This window comes from Ascidiella aspersa, chromosome 8 (assembly GCF_963924565.1).
Source record: "Ascidiella aspersa chromosome 8, kaAscAspe10.2, whole genome shotgun sequence".
NCBI lineage: Eukaryota > Metazoa > Chordata > Ascidiacea > Phlebobranchia > Ascidiidae > Ascidiella > Ascidiella aspersa.
Genome location: NC_139454.1, coordinates 15,775,901 through 15,799,614, shown reverse-complemented (window position 1 = coordinate 15,799,614; position 23,714 = coordinate 15,775,901). Strand labels below are relative to the sequence as shown.

At 36.1% G+C, this 23,714-nt stretch overlaps 1 protein-coding gene across 1 annotated transcript; it reads right to left on the bottom strand.

The window, feature by feature from the left end:
• Positions 1–60: 60 nt before the first annotated feature.
• LOC146136307 (ras-related protein Rab-21-like) lies at positions 61–23,532 on the bottom strand. Its single transcript, XM_083395330.1, has 6 exons — positions 23,370–23,532; positions 21,539–21,598; positions 9,146–9,253; positions 8,677–8,740; positions 4,044–4,187; positions 61–1,189 (listed from the first exon to the last, which is right to left on the bottom strand). The coding sequence occupies exons 1-6, from the start codon at positions 23,490–23,492 to the stop codon at positions 1,044–1,046; spliced, it is 645 nt and encodes a 214-aa protein (XP_083251456.1). The 5' UTR covers positions 23,493–23,532; the 3' UTR covers positions 61–1,043.
• Between the last annotated feature and the right edge of the window lie 182 nt (positions 23,533–23,714).

The following is a 23,714-nucleotide window of genomic DNA, read 5'->3' as shown; positions in this document are numbered from 1 at the left end:
AGTATATGTGTGTGTACATACTATACACTTATATATTTTGATTACACAAAGTTATTTATTACGTATATATTTTATTTCTTACATTAAACAACACAAATTTAAAATTTATTATTTCAAATTGAAATACAGTATTAAATTTTTGATGTTTACATTTCACTGTGCAACCCTATTATTATTTTATGGTAGTTACACCAAAAAGTTGGGAGCACGAAAATGGTGTTGAATAAATACTCAGTGGAAAATTAAGAAAATTCCATAACATAGGGAATGTACATTAGGAAATTCGATAAATAGAACTATGACGGAATCAAGGAACAATATGTGTTTTTATACATGCATGTTTTAGGTTTTCGAAGGAAAATCATAGAAACTCATTCCCAATCTTGGCTCAGATGTAATAAAAAAACATGATCAAAAATTACGATTTTAGCTGATGTGATTCAAAATTCCATAATTGTGTTTGCAAGTATAAAATATGCGTTCTATTTTAAATTTTGCAGTAAATGTTCGTTCAAAAGTTTACTCTAATGAAGTGTTTGTGCATTTTAAAAAGTTAAGATTTTCACAGGTAATTTCGTAAAGAATCTTATTGTTTTAATCAGATACAATTGTTATTTAAACACATTTTTGATAAACTATATTCATGATCCCACATGGGGTTAACTTGGGGAGTATTGTGTCAATTTTTTTGAACAGTTTTACGTCACTGGAAATTTAAGTTAGATACACCAAAAAAATTCAGCAAATTCTGATCCAATAAAAACGTTTTCTGCGGTTGAATGATTTCCTAGGCTTTATAGAGAAAGCCTTAAACCGCCTTCAGATTACAGCGAGAAAGTTTATAAAATATACTCACACAGTATGCTATGTAAAGCAGATAAATTACTAACAAAGAAAAAAAATCAGGCCTTTAAATAAGGCAAAAAGTGGGGCGGTGACTGAAGCGAAAACGACGCATTGCATTCTGCAAATTAGATACTCGGAGCGAATAAAACACTACTGAGATAAGACCAAGGGTTTGGGCAACGCAAATAATGCCGTCGTCAACTACAACAGCCAGACTTCTCTTGATCAGGACTTGAGTCTTCCACGACAACTACTCCCGGTCTATTTACTCTGGCGGAACCTGAACCCCCAGTGGATGCACTAAATGACTGCTCACCTTGTAATTCTGACGTTTGAAGCATTCCTACAAAATAAACATAAGTGACGGATAGTAGAAAAGCATTGGGGAACTAGTTTATTTTTTAAACAAACACTGAGTGCAAGTTGAAAATCAATCATGGAATTTCTCCTCCTTCTTGATTGTTGTTAAGAAACAACTATTCTTGGTTCGGATTTTTTGTTTGGTCGACCGTAAACGCAGGTTTTTTTTTCTCTTTCGCCTTTCGTTGTTCGGCCAGGTTGCCTGATCAGCAAGTGTGTGTTCGACAATCAACAAGAATAAATCAAGCGGTCTTCGTTTTTTCTCGCTGTAAACGTCGAGTTAGGCGGTGCTAACGTTTCTCGCAGTTTGATGTCCGCGTTAATATCAGATGTTGGTGTAATACAGGAGTCGGCAAGCTACAGCCCGCGGGCCGGTGTAATTTATCGGGCCCGCTGACTCTTAACTATACACGAGTCCATTTCATGAATTTTCCATTGTTTTAATTATGTAAGTGCGAAAAATTTTCGCGCTTTGCGGGAATGATTTTTCTACGTCCGTTTTGTTTACATTTTAATGCTGTCTTTTGAACTAGATCAGCGCTTCGTTGCGCCGTGGAGGGCTGCCAAGTGCGTCGCGGACAAACGGAAAACGTATTCAAAAATATTGGACATATTTTTTTTCCGCAATGTAATTAAAACTTGCAATAAGTGTCAAAGAAATGCTTTAAACAAAAAACAATCGCGCTCGCTCCGCTCGCCAGGTGTGCCCTCACTTAAAAAAGTTAAAAACACTGATTTAGATTATCTATTAAAGTGGCGTTTTTATGTTGTGTTAGTCGAATAACACCCCCGAAAACGATCTTCGTTTATTATTGCTGGTGGCGAAAGACGTGCTTGTAATTTAGTCCGTACAGGCGTACATGGATCTACCAAAATCAATCACATATATTTCACGGTCTTGTTTTCGATTTACTCCTGAAGTTAACGATTGCATACTAAGCGGTTTTGCAGCTGGCGGCGGGCAGAAGTGTGGACAACGCACGTGTACGCTTGCGCCTAAAGGTTCGAATTTGCTGGATGTTAATCGGCTGTTTCTGACGATTCTTTTATTAATGACGTCATTACAATCACTATTTTATGACGTCATATTTGTCACTATTTTATGACGTCATTAACGTCAGACGGAAAAACGGGGAATTCCCCAGGTTGAAAATTCGGGATCCCCCCTTTTTAAATTTCTTGATACGCCCTTGTACATAGCGAACCAATTTGTTGTTTAATGTTGCCTTTTCATTATTACATGGTTTCCAAAGTAGGGTGATACTAATTTCTGTCTACGAGCGTGGGGAGTGGCATAGAACTTTCAGTAAGGATCTAAATATTTGGCCGGTGGGTGGTGACACCTGCTCAGGTAGTATGTAGGACAACTGCACAATTTGCATTGAAATGACTTTAATTATAAAGACAACAGCATAGAGTAAAACTATTTCAGCCTCTAATAATAACCTAGAGGTGATCAACCTACAAAATCGCATCGTACAATTAAAAACAAAATAAACATATGTGTGAAGCACTTTTTTCGAACCGGCCTATATTTTATAATTAAAAAAATACTATTATATATCGGCCATGTTAAACAACACAAATACGCTTGATCACCATTAAACCAACAAAGTCAGGAGAGCCTTGGTCACACCTTCCAAAGATGCTACACTTGAAACCACTGATATGGGGGCATATGAATTACATCAATGATACCTAATGTTAATATACATAATAACATAACCGATCGAAATAACACCTATTGCTTGCCCAATTGAAATTAAAATTGGACAACATTTTCATAAGACAGTTTAACAAAACATGCAGTGTCAAGAAAAGAAAAAAATCCTAAAGATAAAAAAAATTATATTTTAACTGAACATGCGCAATATTGCGACTTTTCATTCTAGCAACATTCAACCAAAAAAAAATTATCCTAGCAACATCAAACCAAAATAAATAAATAGACTTTCAGAAATATGCTGATAATTTCTAAATACATTAAGTGGTAAAACGTTTTATTTTTAATTAAACTCTTTTTTTGGGAAAAATTGATTACTTCTTCAATATACACTAATATTTCAATTTAGTCTTGGACCCCTATAATTAATTCAGAGGCCTCCATTATTATGCTCATAACTGCTCTTCGCCGGAAAGGAGTTAACGTTGACAATTCACGGCAATTTTCAAAACGCTTTGCTTTCTGTTCAATTTTGCTAAAAGCATCGTTCTAGATCAGGGGTTCCCAACCTTTTTACGATCTCGTACCACTTGGACGCTCTGTAGTGTTACGTGCACCACTTTAGCAGAAAAATAATTTAATTGAATCATATTTTTATCTATTTTTAGCTTACAACTAGCATTATTCAACGTTATTTGTAGCTTAAGGCTTAAGCTATAAAACACTAGATTATATCTATCAAGAGCAATCATTTGGCATAATTAACGCCCATAGTCTCACAGCGTTGCACACTTTACAAAGCAACTGTGCTCCTTGTCAACAATTGACATGGCCTGTATTTTAAAGATCGCATTGTTTCGAAACAACAGGAATAGTTACGTCACAATAAGAATGGGCTTCAGGGATTTTTTTATTTATTTAAATAAAACCAGAAAACAAAATATAAAGTTGTGAATCCAGGTTTTGTAAAAAACGGATGCTCCTTGCGTACCACCTGAAAAACCTTTGCGTACCACAGGTTGGGAATCCCTGTTCTAGATGGATAAATTAAGAAATTATTCAATGTAATTCGAATGATAAGGCGATTTACAGGTCCATGGACCCCAATTTAAGAACCCCTGCCATTTTTTTTTTAAACTCATAATTTATTTTATGAAATAACCATACAACCTACGTTTACTGAGACTGAGAAATAGTTCATCAATTCCCTTGTTAAGTTTGGCACTGGTGTGCACATGCTTTGCTCCAACTGACTTGGCATACTCTTCTGCATCTTCCACTGCTACATGACGGTTCTTTTCCAAATCAATCTTATTACCTGTCGATTAAGGATGTACAAAATATTGCATTTCTGCATTTTTCAAAATAACAAAACTGCATCAGTGTCAGCAAAAAATTGACTTTAACCATATTTCACTGCAATAGGGCAACTTCAATATCTTTAATAAATGAATGCCATGTCAATCAAAAACTAAGTGCATTTGGTCTTACAAGTTAAATCTAAACAATTATTATTAAATGTACCGACATTGATTTTATGATTCTTACAAAGTTAAAATTGTTTTAATAGAAATTGTATGATTTTTATGTTGTTTTAGCTATTTAACCCACCTTAGTAATACACCCTACATGTGAGTACTATGTGTTTGTGTATAATAATAATAGTACCCACATTTTTGTTCTATGTTTGAAACATATTTCGACAAATTTATGAAAATGCATTTGGTCATATATATCTGGCATTCCTTGAATTAAACATTGAACATTTCAGTTTTATTTGTTCAGTGTTTTTTTTAAGGTGTTTTGGGGGACCGAATCGGAATAATAATTTCAATCCTAACTTAATTTCTTACCCCACCTATGACCCACCAATAACACCGAACAGGAGCAAATAACTCAATGCCAAACCATCCGAAGCCAGACCGATTGCTCCTCAAATGTTCCAGACCCTCTTAGGCTTTATTCCCATGAATATAGGACTTTTTCCGACATGTTAGGTATTTTTTAGAAGATTTTAGATTTTTATCTGTCGTGGATATTGCTGCGATTTTGGCATTATTATGACGTTGGCCTGAATACTATTGTAAATTATCTTGCGTTAGTTACTGTTACTTAGTAGGCCTTATTGTATGGTCCTGGCCGAAGTCCTGTAAATTGCACCCCCGTTGCGAGTCAGAAAACATTTAGGGCAAGGTTAATTTAACAATCACAAAATGCAAGTAATACATTTACACTGATAGTTCATTATGGTTTCGTTGTTGTAAATAATTGATAATGGTATTTACATTTCTTGGTATTTTTGAGAATCAGGCAGATATTCTTACTGAGGCAGAACATTAGCGCTAAGATAAAAATAACCAGAACTCACGCTAAATTGTTATTTACGATAAATATAAGGTCGTAAAAGTTGCATGGGATAGAACCTGAAAAATTTGTTCTGTGATTGTGCATTGCCAGTAGCCTAATAAATAATTCGTTTAAGCAAATATGGCTATTTTTTGGTATTTAAATGAAACACTTGCGGTCTCTTAAAGCGGTCACCCAAACCAAACCTAAAAAAAACCCTGGTTAGGTCCATAAATTTTGCAATAGAAACATGTAAGTATTTTCCACTAGAATACAAGCATTATATTTACCAATCCCTATTAAATTTTATTTAAAACAATTTAATTTAATTTTTTAATTTATATTAATACTGTTTTTTTAAAGGTTTAAATCAGGGGTGGGCAACCTTTTTAACACAAGGGCCAGTAAGAAAATGTAATGCTAACAGGAGGGCCGCACATCAAGTAAACATTAATTCACATTTTCAGCTTTTACTAGAAAAACTAATGAGATACTAGGCTGTAACTACGGCAGTTTTGTCAGTGCTGTCTACTTGTGGATTCGGAAATACTTTTCCTACAATTCCAACGAAGCCTTTCTCGTACGGATCGGCTCAGTACAATTTAATTAACAGGCTTAATTCAAAACCAGCTGTTAAACATAACATCTCAGTCCATATGCGTGGAAAAAGTCTGTTACACCTTGAAAGTATCAGACAAGTGCAATTTTTGCAAAACAATTCCTTATCATAACAACGTGACACAAGTAAAACTTTATGAATGAAAATTGTTTTGTAATAGAAGCTTCCCATTTGAGTTGAACTGCATTAGTGTAGCGGTGTAACCTGTGGGTTACATCGCACTTCAGGTTACATCGCACTTTCGTGCAAAAGTCCCAACATGGTGCACGCTCATAGCCTTATTTAGGGAAAAATAGCTGGAATAGGATGAAGGGCCGCACAAAAAATGGAAAAGGGCCGCACATTGCCCACCCCTGGTTTAAATGTATATTTATTATCTTTAAAAACAAAATTTTGTTAAATTTTCACCATGTTTACCTTAAGCCACTGGGCACGAATTGCAAACCGTAAGTACAACATAAAAAAATAGCAATTTGTGCTTAAAAAAATGTTAGATGAAACAAACCGTACTTTATTATACATGATATGAAAATTAGTCAAAATGACAATTAAGACAACCCTACTTAAGGAACAGTTACTGTTGCCTAAAAGTTAGGCAAGTTGGGCTGAAGGTTAAACTTTGGTTACCCTATAGCAGGGTTTCCCAAACTTTTTTGGACCACGGACCACTATTTGTGAATCTGCTTTTTCGCGGACCGCAATACAAAGCAAAAAATCTATTAAACCAAATTTTATTTATTTATCTAGGAGTCTTGGCACCATCTTTGAAATCTAAGTAAACAGTTATCACAAAACTAAAAAGTGATTGCTGCAGTGTTACATCGGCAACATTGCACCTGGCATTCAAATCACGTCGGTGCTTATCGCAGCCAACGCTTAATCACCTAAATCAAAGATTAAAACGTCGGCGAACTATAGCTTTCTGCTAAACAGATAATAAATGGCTGTCTTAACTTTAGTAATAAGCCAGGTTTGTATTTTTCTTGCACAGTTTCAGCTGAATAATTTACTAATTATACAAAGGTCAAAAAGGGCGATTTTAAAGCCACGCTTTATACCAGGGGTTGGCAACCTTTTTCTAGCGGCGGGCCAAAACCTGCCTCAGATAAGTCTCTGCGGGCCGCACAAAATGATAACAGAGGCAGTAAAGTCTTGAAAAAAAGCGTTTGTTTGGTTTAAAATTCGAGTTCACACGTCGTCATCTATACTACTAATGAAAATTGTAATAAAACTGCTTTGAGGGAACGCGATAACAATTAAAGTTGATCTAGCTCATTGTTTGTTAAGCGTTTTAACTCGAGGCGCACCGGACGAGCGAAGCAAGCGCGATTTTGGTTGCCGACCCCTGCTTTATACCATGGAAAAAATTAAACTACAACTATCACCAGATTTGTTGATAAGTATCGTAAATTTTGCTGACAACGAAGTGCAACAGTTTGTGATTGATACGTCACAGAGGCTGTTCTGTAACCACAATTCCATAGCGTTTCGCGCGCAATTAAATTCCCTTGACAATCTGACGTGAATAAGACAATCGAACTTGAATACGAGGTGTTGCAATTTTTCTTACGTCAAATAGCCGACTTTAAACAGCCGTAAGCTCCTAATAAATTGTCGTTTTTAGCGTTTAGAATACACGAAACGTAAAAATTTTTGAGCTCCGCCCGTACACGCTATGAGTGTTCATAACACACACCCCAGACCCCCAAGGTGATTTGGGTTACTGATCATGTGACACAGTGACATATCCATTGGGGCTGGGGTCTGTGACTTATAAGGCCGGTACGCCTAATGTATGGATCAAGTACAGAAGTGCTTTATTGCCTACACTTAAAACCAGTACCGATAGATGAAAAAGAGGAGCGCGGAGAAAAAGTGGGAGGAGTAGGAGAAAGAGCGGAGCGGTTTACCACGCGGCTGAAGTCTTGGATTTTTTGTGGAGGCCTCAGCGTGATGCGAACGCCCGGGCGATTTGGATAAATTGATCGTGCGCCTTACAGCCCGGCCTTATGTATGAACAAAAATTAAATCACAGCAATTTATTGACAGTGCGCCTTATGGTCCGTAAAATACGGTAATGCGAAACCAAAATCTAACGCAAAACTCCGTTTTTGTCTTTTTTTGGTCGACCGTATAACAAAATATATTTTTTCTCTTTCGTTATTTCTTGAGGTTGGCTGATTGTATTATCAAGTGTGAATTCGACAATTAACAACACAAGAAAAAACGTTTTTTTTTTCTCGCTAAAACGTCGAAGTTAGGCGCAGCTAATGTTTCTCTCTGTTCGCTGTCTGCTGTAATATCTGTTGGTTAACAACGGATTTTTTTAACTGAAGCAGATTCTTAAAAGGTGGTATAATGATCACTGTCGTACGCATTTCAAAGTCGCCGTTTTTTAAGTTATGATAGTTAACGCAAAATTATTCTCTATTAGCATATTCTAAGACCACATGTTTAGTGTGCAGTTGACACAACTTACGTCATTACAATCACTATTTTATGACGTCACACACGTCACTGTTTTATGACGTCATTACTAAATTACGGAAAATAGGGGAATTCCCTAGGTTGAAAATTCGGGATACCCACCTTTACAAGGGCGCTACGCGCCTGATTTTAAGCATTATGTAAAGTTCTGTTATGTGCCTAATACATCACATATTCTGTTAAATAGAAAATTTTTGCCAATTCAAACAAATTACAAGTATTTTTTAGATCATTTTTTTAAATTACATGTTTGCACACAAAACATTTTACCAGAAAGTTGGTTTTGTCCAGCTGGTCTACAAATGTCAAACAGCCACAAGAGGACAAACACTTAAAATATATAAATATTAATAACCTGCAATACATAGGCTGATATCCTGGCCAAGCATTTTTCTCAATTCCTTCACCCAGTTTTTAACCTTTTGAAAAACACAGAAAAACCTGGTCAACAACTATATACATACATGATGAGAATTCTTTTTTTAAATAATCCGTTGGTTTAATAGATAGTTACACAGAATGGACGATGTGTTGTCGTTTTTAAAATATGTGTAAATGCTAATTGTTGTTTATATTATTGCTATTTTGACCATCTGGGCAATTTTATTTTGCCAGAATAAATTAAAACACTTTCAAGGGTTGATACTGAATTGCTGAAAATAGGCTTGTTGTCGATGAAAATGTCCTACCATATTGTTGATCCAATAATGTAACCTGCCTTTCTATTTCTTAAACAGTGGGTGCCAATCAACACTAGCCAGGGTGGTATTTAAAGGATACACACTTCAAACTATGCTAACCACAAAAACTGTAAATATAAATACCTTTTGAAAAGAATCTTCATCAGTAATGTCATATACCAAAATTGCACCATTGCTGTCTCTGTAGTATATTGGACCCAATGCATGAAAACGTTCTTGACCAGCTGTGTCCTGCATTCAAAATACATAATAATACAAAACAAGTCAAGGCATTTTAAAGTCATCTCACATAAGATTAATATCTATATATCTATATATAAATAGGCACAGAATGTGGGTGTGCAGAGCGTTTTGGACGCCCTGCCAAAAAGCAATATTACACTTCTGAAAAAACTATATTAACGATACGACACCAGTAGCACAGTTCCCTAAAATAATGTGCAAAGCTTATAGTGTGTGGTATCCGTTTGCATCTGTAGATATATATTAAACAATACGTCTTTTTTACCCATTTTACATACATAAATTTAAAATTTATTTATGCATCTGGTAAGTTTGTGTTTTAAGGGAAGATTTTCCCCTAAAGCGCTGGCCATGCATACCCTGAAGCTATTAACTATGAAAGGTTGGTCTACTGCAGGGTTTCCCAAACTTTTGTGGACCATGGACCACTATTTGTGAATTTGTTTTTTCGCGGACGGCAATACAAAGCAAAAATAAATAAAACCAAATTTTATATATTTACAAAACTGACAACATCAATGGGACGGATGAGATTGCTTCCCTCTGCTTAAATCATTAATTCATCATAAATTCAAAGCACAACAAGTAAGATTTACGATACTGGATAGCAAAAGATTTCGAAATCAATAAGTTGTGAATAACTGCGGCAATTTAATTATTTTTGAAAGAGTACACATACTATACAACAGGGGTCGGTTAAAACCAAACTCGAAAGGTCTCTGTGGGCCGCACAAAATGTCAACTAAGAATTATGTTATTAAAATGTTAGAACAACTGTTAATCAGGCGGGCTTCGGCTAAGTTTTTGCACTTAAAATCGTGTTTAGTTACTTTTAAGGAGGCTGTAAAGTGTTAGCACAAAGTGGGACAAAAAGTGTTTGTTAGGTTCAAAATTCGAGTCCACACATCGTTATTCATATTGAAAAGTGTAATTAAACCACTTTGAGAAAACGCGATAAACTTAATGGTTAACCGAGTTTAGTGTTTGTTAACATACTGTATTTAAGTCCGGGTGCACCTGGCGAGCGCAGCGAGTGCGATTGTTTTTGGGGTATACCAGCATTTCTTGCAAGTTTTTATTACATTTCAAAATAAAAAATGTATGTTCAATATTTTTGAACACGTTTTCCGTTTGTATGCAACGCACTTTGGCACTTGGCAGTCAGTCTTCCACAGCGCAAGAAGCGCTAATCTAGTTCAAATGACAGTATCATAATATAAACAAACCTTATGTATAAAGATCGTTAACGCAAAGTGCGAAAAAATTTTGCACTTACATAGTTAAAATAGTCAAAAAGTATGAGAAATGGACTCGTGTCTAGTTTGTCAAAGGATAAATTACATTCGCGGGCCGGATCCGGCCCACGGGCCGTAGGTTGTCGACCCCTGCTGTACAACATATATGTCTAACTATTTAATTTCTTGTCATATCGCCACGGACCACCTGTGCAGTCGTCGCGGACCACCAGTGGTCCGCTGACCACAGTTTGGGAAACCCTGGTCTACTGGACATGAAATGTTTAAGTATGGCGCACGCTCTGCATCGTCAAAAGTAACATTAAAAAACATGCTCATCAAACATGTAAGCAAAAAGTTTGAGTGATAATGAGACTGGCAAAATGTTGCGCGCAAAGTGCAAAAAAATTGCGTATTCCACAAATCTTTTAATTTGAAAGACAGTATTGTATAGGCGTACAATGTTTTTTGACTAACTTTGCTGAAATTGGATCATGGAAAGGGTCAGGGCGTTAGCCTTGTCACAGTGAAAACCTGTAAAGCAATACTTTCCAGAAAAAGTGTGATATAGTTGATTGAATTATCTTAAAGTTGAAAAAAAAGTAATTTATTTTGGGTCAAACTTTTTATGTTATGTTCGTATTAAAAGACGGAAAACAAACGCAAATTAAACTTATAAGCAGGGCTGCGAAGTCGGTGAAAAATAGACCGAGTCCGACTCCAGTCAAATGTGCAATTTCATTGATTTCCGAGCACTCACAATACATGGTTGGAAAATGTTCCACACTTCCACCTTCACAATTTCCAGTTGGCGGCCACATCAGTTTTAAAATTTGGTACTGCGTATGTCGGACTCTGGTAGTTTTACGTCTTACTAGAGTCCCGAGTCCGAATCCGCAGCCCTGCTTATAAGTTCGCAAAACAGACATTTTAAAAAGTTCTATAGGACATACTGCAACTTTCAAACCAGGTTAACACATACCAAAATTTAGGCGTCTTGACACCCCCTGGATCCGAACTTGATGAATGATACTAAACTGGTTTATTTAATAGTGTAACCGAAAAAATGTAATCATAACCAAACAATTCGAACATGCTTGCTATTCGTTGGTCGCTTATATTTGTTTGATTAAACCCTTAAAGGTACTCATTACAATAATTTAACAGTGCTCGCGGAAAAATGATGTCGCGGGCCACACCATCCTGTTTTACATTATGGCATGGCAGTGTTTTGGGCATTTAAGCGCCTTCTAATATTTCACCTTAAACTAAATCACCTGAATCCGACACTGTTTTCGTAGTGGTTTTACGTAGTGGACCTTTAACAGCTCTGGAAAGAGTACTTTGGGCCGCGACCAAAAAGTTTACCGACCACTGGTTTAAAACCTTGGAGTTAGAATAGTGAGTGAGGTCAAACATGTATATTTGCTATTAAGAAAAATCCACCAAGGAAAACTCACTATATAATCTTAATAAAGCAAATAGCCTGTAAGAGTCTAATAATTGTGTTTATGACATTAGCTTCCGTACCATATTTTACGGACCATATGGCGCACCCGATTATGGCGCACATCAATTTATAAGGGAAAAAAAGGATATAAACTGCGCCTTATGGTCCTTAAAATACGGTAAACAAATTGTGATAGTGATGCAGGATTGGGCTTAAGAACTCGCCCGCTCGCCAATGCGAGTGCAAATCGCTCCTGGCGAGTGCTGATTGACACCCACTCGGCCAACTGGCGAGTGGCTTCATTGAGAAATTTAATTAGTCGGTGTAGAACAACTTGTGTTAAGCACCACTCCTAACCAAATATTACTTAGTGCCAGTTATTTTCTTAAACACTAAGGCGCAAATACATTCAACACTACACAAATTATGAGGTTAATCGAAGGTCAGTTCGAAGCAATGATCGTAATAAAGACCCTTTGCCCCGTGTTATAATTGTAATAAAGACTCTTTGTCCCGTTTTAAGAAAATCTTTTACCGGCAAACAATTAAAGATGTCATTGCTGCAGTGGCAGATAGTTATGCGGTTTATTGTTTAACTTTCGTTGAGGCCTTTGGGAAAGTTTATATTAAAAAAAATCATCAGAAACAGTCAATCAACGTCCAGCAATAGCTAACATTTAGACGCAAAAGCGAACACGTGCATTGTTAACAATCCTGCCAGGCGCCAGCTGCGAAACTGCTTAGCTTGCAATCGTTAACTTAAGGAGAAAAACGAAAACAAGAACGTGAAATATATGTGATTGATTTTGGTAGATCCATGTACGGGAATATACGCTACTTTGCAAGCACGTCTCTCGCCACCTGCAATACTGAACGAAGATCGTTTTCCCGGGTGTTCAATTAGCGGTCGTTGAGGCCTTTGGGAAAGTTTATTGGACGTGCGATCTACCCAGTAATAAGAATTCTACTTTACTATATTTATTGAATTGTGTTGCAGTATTTTAAAATATCGCCAACTTGTGTAACTACAGCTGAGAATTAGCAATTATTCTACGTTAGTATGTTGTTGCAATCTTTTAAAGTTTATAGCGGTCAACCAGTGGCGTATCCAGGGGGGGTGGAGGTTCGGACCCCCCCCCCCTTTTCGTAAGTGACATTATCGTTTTTGTCAGGGTTTTACTCAAGCTGCGTGTTTTTAAATGTAATTGAATCACACGTCTTAAGCTAATGCGAAACCAAAATCAAATGCAAAACGCCATTTTTCGTCTTTTCTTCGGTCGACCATAAACGCAGGATATTTTTTTTTCTTTCGCCTTTCGTTATTTGTTCGGGATGGCTGATCAGCAAGTGTGTGTTCGACAATTAATAATATAAATTAAGCGGTTTCCGCTTTTTTTCTCTGAAAACGTCGAGTTAGACAGTGCTGATGTTTCTCGCTGTTTGTTGTCTGCGCTATAATCAGATGTTGGTTTAAGACTGGGGTTGGCAACCTACTGTAATTCGTCGGGCCCGTCGCATCTTTGACAAACTATGCACGAGTTCATTTCAAATACTTTTTGACTATAACTACACAAGTGCGAAAAAAATGAACTTTCAAGAAATTTACAAGAAATGCTGTTATACCAAAAAAAAATCGTGCTTGTTTCGCTCGCCAGGTGCGCCCAAACTTAAAAAGGTTATCAAACACTGAATTAGATTAACTAACTATTAAAGATCTTTGTTTAGTATTGCAGGTGACGAGAGACGTGCTTGTAATGTAGCATAGTCCCGTACATGGATCTACCAAAATCAATCACATATATTTTACGTTCTTGTTTTCGTTTTTCTCCTGAAGTTAACGATTGCACGCTAAGCAGTTTCGCAGCTGGCGCCTGGCAGGATTGTTAACAACGCATGTGTTCGCCTTTGCATCTAAATGTTAGCTTTTGCTGGACGTTGATTAACTGTTTTTGATGATTTTTTTTATTATTTATTACGTCATTACCATCGCTATTTTATGACGTCATATCCGTCACTATTTTATGACGTCATTAACATCAGACGAAAAAAGGGGAATTCCCTAAGTTGAAATTTCTGGGTACGCCCCTGCGGTCAACCAAGCCAAAGCTTAAAACAACACTGTCTGTGAATATTTTATATCGCAATTATGTTAAGATACGAATCGAAACCATTGCGGACACCCTTGGAAAATTATAACAACCCACTATAGAACATCTGGTGCATAGGGTTGTTAACTTTGCGAAAGAATGGTTTATTGTAATTTTACAATAATTTTGCTATTATTTGCTGTTCAACCAGTAACTATAGTGTTAGGTGAAATGTGGCGTGAAGCAACCTGCGGTGAAAGGTCCTTCAAACACAGAACAACCAGAACAAGAAAAAAGAGAGCGCGAGGATTTTTACAAACATGGAAAACAGGCAGGCCGTGGCTACCAAATTCCCCAAACGGTATGCAGTGTAAGTGGTGCATAGAGCATTATGAGAAAATAAAACATTGGTCAACTTCCATAAAATTTATCGAAGGGTACAAATCTTTCAAGTCTGAGTCAATTACTTATCACGAGAAAAGCGAAGCCCATGCATTAGCTTGTAAGTGTTATTAAGGGCAAAAATCACCAGCGATAGCTCCAGCTCAAATAGCATTAAATCAGCTCAATGAGCAATACAGCAAAAGAATGGGCAATTTATTTAGAAACGCTCGCGCAATTGCTAAGCACAGAAGACCGATCAGTGATTTCACATAGTGGTGTGAACTAGATGAGACAAAGGGTCTTGACGTCGGCAAATCATATCAGAGTAGAAAATCGTGCAAGACCTTTGTAAAAGAAATTGCTACAATTTGCAAAAAAGAAATAAAAGCAACACATAATAAATCTAAATTCCTCAGTATAACCTGCGATGGTGCAACATCGTTTAGAGCTTTCCCTCAAAGACGCAAATGGGGCTATACTATCTTTACCATAACAGCCCAAAACAGCGTCTAAACCTTAGACGGGCTTTTGATAGCCTCAACCAATGTGCCGTAATGCCCACGAGAGTTTGTGGTACAAGATGGGTGGGTCATACTCTGCTATCAATCAAGAATGTTATACGAGGGTACAGCGCAATCCGCGCTCTCAACTTGGAGATTTTACAGCAAAGAAAAGGGTAAAGGAAATTATTTAAAATTCGTTTTCGGTAAATTTGTTTTAATATAATTGGTATGTATTTACTTTACAGAGTGGTGAAGTAAAAAATAGAGTGGTAGGCTATTTACGGCTGATGAAGAGGTCTGATATTATGTCTTTTTTGTATTTACTTGCCGATGTGCTAACCTCGATTCATTTGTTGTCGCTGTGTCTACAGTCTGACCAGGTAACCCTGGCTGATGTGAGGGAAAAGTTTGAAATAACATTAGATGTTCTTCGCATTCTTGAAGAAGGTAATTTTTTACAGCAAACATATCTTTTTCAGTTTACACCAAAAATCTCCAAGACTGCGTTTTTTAGAAAAGTAAAATATTTTTTTTCAGAAATGGTGCTAATCTGAACAAATATTACGGGGAAGTTAATTTCGAGAAGAAAACATTTAAAGGGGAAGAAATGCGTGACGTGCCGATTGCTGAACAAGTCAGCAAATATCAAAAGTCCTTAGTTGCAAAACAAAACATAATTTACGCGCTAGAAAAAAGATTTTCTGTTGGAACCGACAGCTTCGTATCAGCAACATCGATTGCAAGCTTCCCAAGATTGCCTTCGTTTGACAAAGAAGAAATTAAAAGTAACTGGTTATGAAATAATTTCATTTTTTAGTTTGATTATTTCTTGTATTTTGCAGTATTTGGAGATAAAGAAGTGCAAATGATCTGTCAACACTATTCTACATTGCTTGTACGCGCTGGAATAGAGTGTTCCTGTGGCAGAAGAATGGCAGCTGCTAAAGATGCATTTATGCAGACGGTAAACCAATCTAAAATATAATCTTTTTTAGTAGTTGCAATATTTTATTTAGATTCAAGGAATCGGTCGCGAAACTATTTTGAGAGGAGGTTGGTCGTTCATTTGGTGACGATTACAGCAACATTTTTGCTGTTATTGATTTACTGCTGTGCTTTCCGGCTAGTTCATCCGAAAACGAGCGTGGATTTAGCAACATGAAATTGACGAAAACTTGTTTGAGGAACCGTCTAACCACTGATACAATGAACGACTTGTCGGTGGTGCAAATGTGCTCCGCTAATGTTACAGAATTCGACCCACAACCAGCCATTAACGGGTGGCTAAATGGAGCTAAGCGCCGCAGTAAAGGTACACAAAAAGAATCGCCATCAACATTTGTCATCGTTGACGCTGATTGCAGCTCCTCGGATGAATACGAAGAGGACAGTGACCATAAAGTAGAATTGATAAAGTTTTAAATTAATAGTGCTCCAATTTTCTTGTATAGCTCTCATATCAGGTTGTAAACAGGCTGGCAGAATCTTGCCAGCCTTCTGGTGACAAGCATTTTTGGCGTAAATTCTTCGTTTTTTTGGTTGTGTCCCAAAATTAAAATGATGTGCTCATCTAAGGAATGTATTAAGTTTATCAACCTTGTCATGTTAAGGCAATAAACAAGATTATTAAAAAGTAATCAAGTATGAATTAGCACGAAGTTGCCCCGAATTCGCAAATTTTTTTGTGACATAGAAATACGTATGGGGTGTGCTGAAGTACAGCCTGGTGGACTGGGGGTGCACATGTCTGCTTTTCTTTCTCTAACACTGTTACATAGATAATCTGTTTTGGGGCGAGCTCATGTGCACACATGCAGCTCAAAATCAGATTAAAAAGCAATAAAAAAATCCTAAAATTGAGCAGAATTTTTTTTTTTTTTGATGTGGGAGAAATTTTTAATTTAAAAAATAACAGTGTGTTACAATCCAGGTTAATAGAAATTAGAGTCACTCAGTGAAGTGCAACATGCCATAGTATGCATAGTAGCTTTGACTGAAAGATGCTTGAGAGACGCAACCATAGCTAAACAAGACCGAAGTTTGCGCGAAGCGCAAACATTTTTTGCGTTTACATAATTAAAACTGCCAAAAATATAGTTTAGGCCTTAGATGGAACAGCATGGTCTAGTACATCCTCGTTATGCCCATGTGAATGTCATACCTGTCTGTTTAACAGGAATGACGACTAACATGATTGCCTATTTAATTCAATAAAGAGGTATTTGCCAAATCAAGTAAAACTGCAAATACCAAACAGTTCTATCGAAATTTAGTACTTTTTAAACTAATAAACAATCAATATGCCAAACACTGGTTTTCCCTGCTAAATAACGCGCTACGCACTTTTCTCTGAATGGCACAAAAAATTATTTCCTGCCAAGTTCCTACATATTCAGCATTTTAAAAATATATTGGATTGAATATGTGTAGAACAAGCACACGTTTTTTTTGGTAAATGGATCTTTCAAAAAAATAAAATTAAAATTTTTTACAATTTTTTTTTTTTTTTGGACCAATTTCTTCGGTTTTCTGTCTGATTCTTCGGCCGACATAGTTGCCAAGTCGCCAGCTTTCTGCCATACTGGTTGTAAATATTGTCAGCGTATTTTTTTCAATAAAGATTGTAAATATATATTATGGCTAAAAAACTTTGTTTAAAGGGTAAACTGCTTTATGGGTCATTAATTTGTTCATCCATGCATGGAAATAAACGACCATACTTTTATAAAAACTAATGTTTACGTATAGAAACCATAAGACAGGTTAACGATAACCCAAGAAATGATCGCGGTAGGACGGAAGTTTGCAAACGGCGCCAAATATTTTTGGCGAGTGCTGATTGATAGCCGTTCGCCAGGCTAGGAGGGAGTGTAAAGTTTTGCTTAGGAACAACCGTGTGATGTTTTTGATCATTCAGACAAAATAGGCATGTATAATAAAAAAAACAAATGTGGTCCTTGTAAAACCTCCATAGACCCTTTTGCACCACCTGTTTAAAACTTTGATAAGATTTTGCAACAATGAGCTCAAAGGTGCTACTTTAATGGCTAAAGAACTACCATATTAAAATTTGTTTTCAGCTTTTAGCCCAGGGCTTTTTAACCATTTTTGTATGTTTTACCCTTTTAACAAAGATGAATATCAGATTTACCGCAAATATATAATATGGTGATCATTTATTACAAAAAACAAAAGTAACAAATTACATCAGTTATTTTTGAATGCGACGTCTGACCTTTTAAATTTTTAATTATACTGATCGATATCACATCTTTGTACCAAAAATGTGTAGTTTATAAAAGGGCTTCTTTTGCAAAATTAAAAAACTGATAAAAGAACAAAATAATTTCCACAAGAGACAAATATTTAATTAGCATAGTTTTTGTTTAAAGAAATGTGGATGAGTAAGCATGCATACTTAGTGGACACAATTGTTCGCTTAATAAGCCTAATCCTATATTTTAAAACAAATAATTTTACTCTGAGAAAATAAACCAATGCACTTAATAATCGAACTTTGCTGGAAGGTTGGGGACAGAAAAAAGACACCAAATGTTAGAGACAACTTCAACGTCAGGCAGAAAATGCTGAGAGAAAAGTTCAATGTTAAAAAAAAAATTTAAAAGAAAGTTTACAAAATATTAAAGAAAGTTTACACTATCCTTGCATCAAGATGAGGTATTTCAAATGAAAGCTGCCTAAAACACAGGCAGGGGCGTAGCGTGGGGGGGTATTTAGGAGTCTTGACACCACCCTTTGAAATCTCAGTAAGCAATGATCACAAAAATAAAACCGTAATTGATGTTACATCGGAAAACATTGCACCCTGGCCGCCTAATCAGGTCGGTGCTTATCGCCATTAATCACCGCTCGTTATCGTTGTTTCATTTGGCATTTTGCCTGTCACCGACTCAAGTAATCTGAAACAGGCCTTTTAACGCATATGTATTTTATTGGTAAAACGAACAGACTTCTCAACGACGTAGAGAAAACAGGCGTGTAAACTACATTTATGTGCAATAATTGCCTGTACGCCGTTAAATTTTCCGGACATATTGGCGGCGCCGTCGTAACCTTGGCCACGCATATTGTCTGAATTTAAATCCCACCTGTTTAAGCTGTCTAGCGAAACTTGCTCGATGTAAGAAACATTGCTAGTTTCGTTGGTAAAACGCTAAAATAAAAACGAACTTCTTGACTCGTGCAATATTTTTTGACGAATGACATCGCCGACAATATCAATAATTTCATTCTGGATTTGTGGACTGTAATACATGGCAGCCCGATTGGATTGAGGCAAATAATCTGTGACTGAAGTGCCCCCTGCCGAAGTTCGAAATCTTAAAAGTGCGCGAAAATTGCCTTCGTTTTCTGCAGTTCGAAAGTTTGCAGGAGCAGTTAGCTGACCAGAATCGCGATGCCCGCGAAGGGGAATGCCTTGAATGCCTTGAATATTATACTCTCTACCACAGAGACAAGAAAGTTATTTTTTAGAGGAAGCAATCGTTGTTGATCTCTATCCATTTGTTCCAAAATGTCTCCCCTCTCTAAGACCTGAAGAAATGACTCCGCTTTTACGGTTGCTGTTTTATGATATTCGAGCGACGCATAATCTTTCAACAACGTAGTCCCTTTTACATATTCTGCCGCACTCCGTAGTGGAGTTTTGACGAGCTGCTTTAGGGATGAACCTCCTGCCTTTTCCGGTGCAACAAAACGCAATGTTTGCAAAATGCACCTTGCACTACATCGCTGTAAACAAGCCAAGGATGCGCTTTAAGCCATGAAGCTAAGCAGCGTTAATTTTGCTGACAACGAAGTGCAACAGTTTGTGATTGACACGTCACAGAGCCTGTTCTGACACCACAATCTAATAGTTTTCGAGCACAATTGAAATCACGTGCCAATCGGACGTTAATGAGTCAACGGAGTGTTGTACTTTTCTAACGTCAAATAGACGACTTTAAACAGCCGTAAGCTCCTAATAATCGCCGTTTTTAGCGTCTAGAATACACAAAACGTAAAATTTTTCGGGCTCCGCCCGTACCCGCTAAGGGTGTTCATACGACGCATGTGTTCACTTTTGCTGGACGTTAAGTGTTTCTGCTTATTTTTTATGACGTCATTATTCATTACAGTCAGACGGAAAATAGGGGAATTCCCTAAGTTGAAATTGCGGGACACCCCCCTTTGAAATGGTCACGCTACGCGCTTGAACACAGGAGTCAAAAGTATGGCTCAACATGTCCAAGATGCTTCTCACAAAACAACTATTTGGGTTCTGTACCTCTGCTTTTTCCTAAGATAAGCAAGAATGCACATTTCCTATTCTACTCCTGATCTAAGCGGTTCGGCTAGTCTTGCCCATGCCAGCTATACAAAATTTCACATCTTTTCACTTCCGGTGCAGTTACAATGTCAGTTCCTGTTTTTTTGTATTATCATCCACACACTGGATTTTTGCAGCAAGAACAAACGCTCCACCAGATTTCACCTAAGGGTCAATACAGTTTGTTGCAAATTTACCTCCCAGTGAGAGCTTGTACAATACATGATTGTGCCCATGTGAACCCACACAAAATTGCTGTAGAGAAGAAATGGGTAAATGCTTTCTACGAATCGTATAGTTGACAAATTCCACAGAGTTCCAATGGACTATTGAAGCTTCATCAATCGCCATACCATACATATAAGAAAAGTCAATTCGTTCAACCGAAAGCTGTACTATCTCCTGCAGCACGGCTAAAAACGTTTGCAAGTTTTGTAAAGAGTTCCATTTAAAAGCAATTTTCAACCGATAAGAATACTTGCCGACAAGTGCCCATTTTAGACGGTTAAATCGTGCTACACTTGGCTAAACCCGTCACACAAACTATCCAGCAAAATCACTCCAAATAAAAATATTCATTTTTTATGTCTGTGTAAAAAATACTGCCTTTTTAATTAAGGTTATTGCAAAGCCTCTCTAAAAATCTTTGAAATTTTAGCTTAGTTTTTCTCACAACAGTGGCTAAATAAAGTGTTAACATTCATGGATTATTACGGAAATATGTCATGGACTTAAGCAGGTTTTTTTTAAGGTTTGGTTTAGGTGACCGTAGTTTTAAGAGACCGCAAGTGTTTCATTTAAATACCAAAAAATAGCCATATTAGTTGCAAGTCCAAATTTTGGGAAACAGCTGGAGAAATTTGGGGGACCGTTTCGGTCCCCCAAAACACCTTAAAAAAAACACTGGTAATGAGCTTGCCAGGTCGAAATCTAATTAGTAGTTTGATACAAACCAGCCTTTAGTATATTAATCTTAAAGGCAGCCATATTTTATACAAGTACAACATTTAAATAAAATTGGTTAAAGTGCATACAAAATACTTAGGAAAGCAACGATTTTTTTTTAATTTTGTAGTGCGCCTCTACTAAAACAATCATGCCAACTTTAATGCTGGTTAGTAGTATGTAATTTTTTTCTAATTATTACTGGTTGGGCAGTTCAAGAACCATTGATATAGCCTTATTTCAGCCTGACAAAAATAACTTGTTTGTATTTAAAATGAGAATATTTGTGCTTCAGTTTGGATGAAAACATCCCAAGAACAATTAAATAATACACACTCACCCATATTGATAGATTTACTCTTTTTCCTCCAACATTCAATTTTTTATTTAGAAATGAGGCCTGTTAAAAAAAACACTTTGAAAGAACATATTATACATACTCTAAATCTTAATAGATCAAAAAACTTTATAATTGTTATGAGAAACTAAAAAACTGCATTTTTCAAGGTTACTTGAGTATGTGTATGGATCATGATAAAGAGAAAGGTTTATCCCAGATAATGAGTAAAAATGTCATTTTACTATGATTAACCTAAATAGTATGGGTGACATGCATGTGAGTTGTAGTCCAAGTAAAAATTTAATTTATTTTAGACACGCACACAACATAACTTTTCGGGTATCTGGTAAATTTAAATAGTACACTGTTTTAGGTTTTGTATGTTTTTTTTAATTGTACAAAAAACAGTGAGCTGAAAAGTCTTAAAAATGGCTTAACTTTTGATTTGGCAAAAACGGCATAACATGACTTAGCAAGCCTTTTTATACAAATAATAGATTCAATCAAGCAGATAATTGCTATATTTTTCAATGAAGAGATTGTTTGACAGGCCACAAAGGCTTGGGGCGATGAATTACTTTGCGTTTTGCGATAACCTGCAAATAATAAATAAGTGTCAATCAAGTGTGATCGACTAACATGTAATGCCCGGTGCAGAGTCACAATTTCTTAAATGCGTGAAGTTACAAAAGTGCCATACCATCGTAGTAGAACAGTCTGCCCTTGAACAAAATGCGCTACAGGACTACTCAAGGTAAACTTTAGGCCAATATTTAGCAAGGTTATAAATGGAATGTAATTGTCTAGTATTGGTTAAGCTTTACTGGCAACAGTAATGTTGTATTCTTTGCAGTCGGTTATTTGACAGCATAACAGATCATGTAAGCCAAATAAGTAGAACTGAAACACAACTAGGTTTTAATTATACAAGGACGAATTGCTGAAGAGTACATTGTGTGGTGCTGCATTGTACTTACTGCATTAACAAAATTTGTTTTGTCTACAACCTGGGCATTTATTACAGTTTACACACAGCTACTTCAAATGGCAGTAAACATTTGGAAAATTATTTTTTATTACAATATATAATGTTAGTAAATTATTTTGTGATTTATTGCTGTGGCTGTAGGCCCTGTAGGGTATATTAAGAATAATCCCTCCTCCAAACAAAATCGAGTTGAATAATTTAATTAAAATATACTAGGATTCAATACTCTGGGATTTGTTATTCTAGATTCAAATCCTAAAGTCCTAGAATACCCTGGGATTCTATTTTGGACATCCCTAGTTACAACATAAAATAAAATAGTGGGAAAGAGTTCATGGCTTGAAAGATTGTTTTATAAAGTTTGACACTGAAAAATGCAGGTAGATTGCGCAATTATGCTAAAACACGTTGACACCAACAGTATTATGCGATATATTTCTTCAAGTGATAAATACATGTTTATCAACAGCAGTAAAACGTTTTACATAAAAAAAAATAAACAAACTAAAAACTAAATACTAGCAGGGCAAATCCATATCAAAGTCACCAACAAATTTAATCGCTATGCTTTAAAGATTTTTCAATAATTTTGTACATGTGTAGAGTTTTTTTGGTTAGGCACTTAAAGGTATTTTAGTAAAAAAAAATTATTTTATGCTAGCTGTATAATTAAACCGAATTTTTTTAGCCAAAGAAACTTGCAAATGTAAAAGAAACCAAGGTTTACTGGTCAAAATTTCAATATTTTTTGGTTATTTTGACATGTAATTTCCAAGTAGAAATATATGACAAAAAGTTTGTATTTTTTCCAAAATTACTAAAGTATACAATACAACAGCCAACCTGTAAGGTAGTGATGTGTTTGTCATTAAACTTGTCTTCACAGTATCGAAGAACCAAAGAGGTTTTTCCAACACAACCTTCCCCTAAAAGAACAACCTTAAATTGTTTTGTTCTGGATGCCATCTAATGCTACATAAATCTTTTTAAACAAAGTTAGCAGTTATTTCCTAAATTAAAAAGAAAAAAATCTTAAAGACCTTAATATAGTGTATAGTAGTTTAGAAGTTTGCCAAAAAATGAAATACAAGACTGTTTACTTTTTATGTGAAATACATGCTTCTCTCTGGATTTAAAATATGAATAAAATTCCCTAATACTAATTTCACTTAAAACAGAGCTGCAGAG

Coding starts and splice junctions, on each gene's coding strand:
- LOC146136307 (XM_083395330.1), bottom strand. CDS start 23,492: ATGGCATCCAGAACAAAACAATTTAAGGTTGTTCTTTTAGGGGAAGGT. Junction 9,254..21,538: donor GAGTAAATCTATCAATATGG/GTGAGTGTGTAT, acceptor TTTTGAATGCAG/GACACAGCTGGTCAAGAACG. Junction 1,190..4,043: donor ATTTCTCAGTCTCAGTAAAC/GTAGGTTGTATG, acceptor TTTATTTTGTAG/GAATGCTTCAAACGTCAGAA.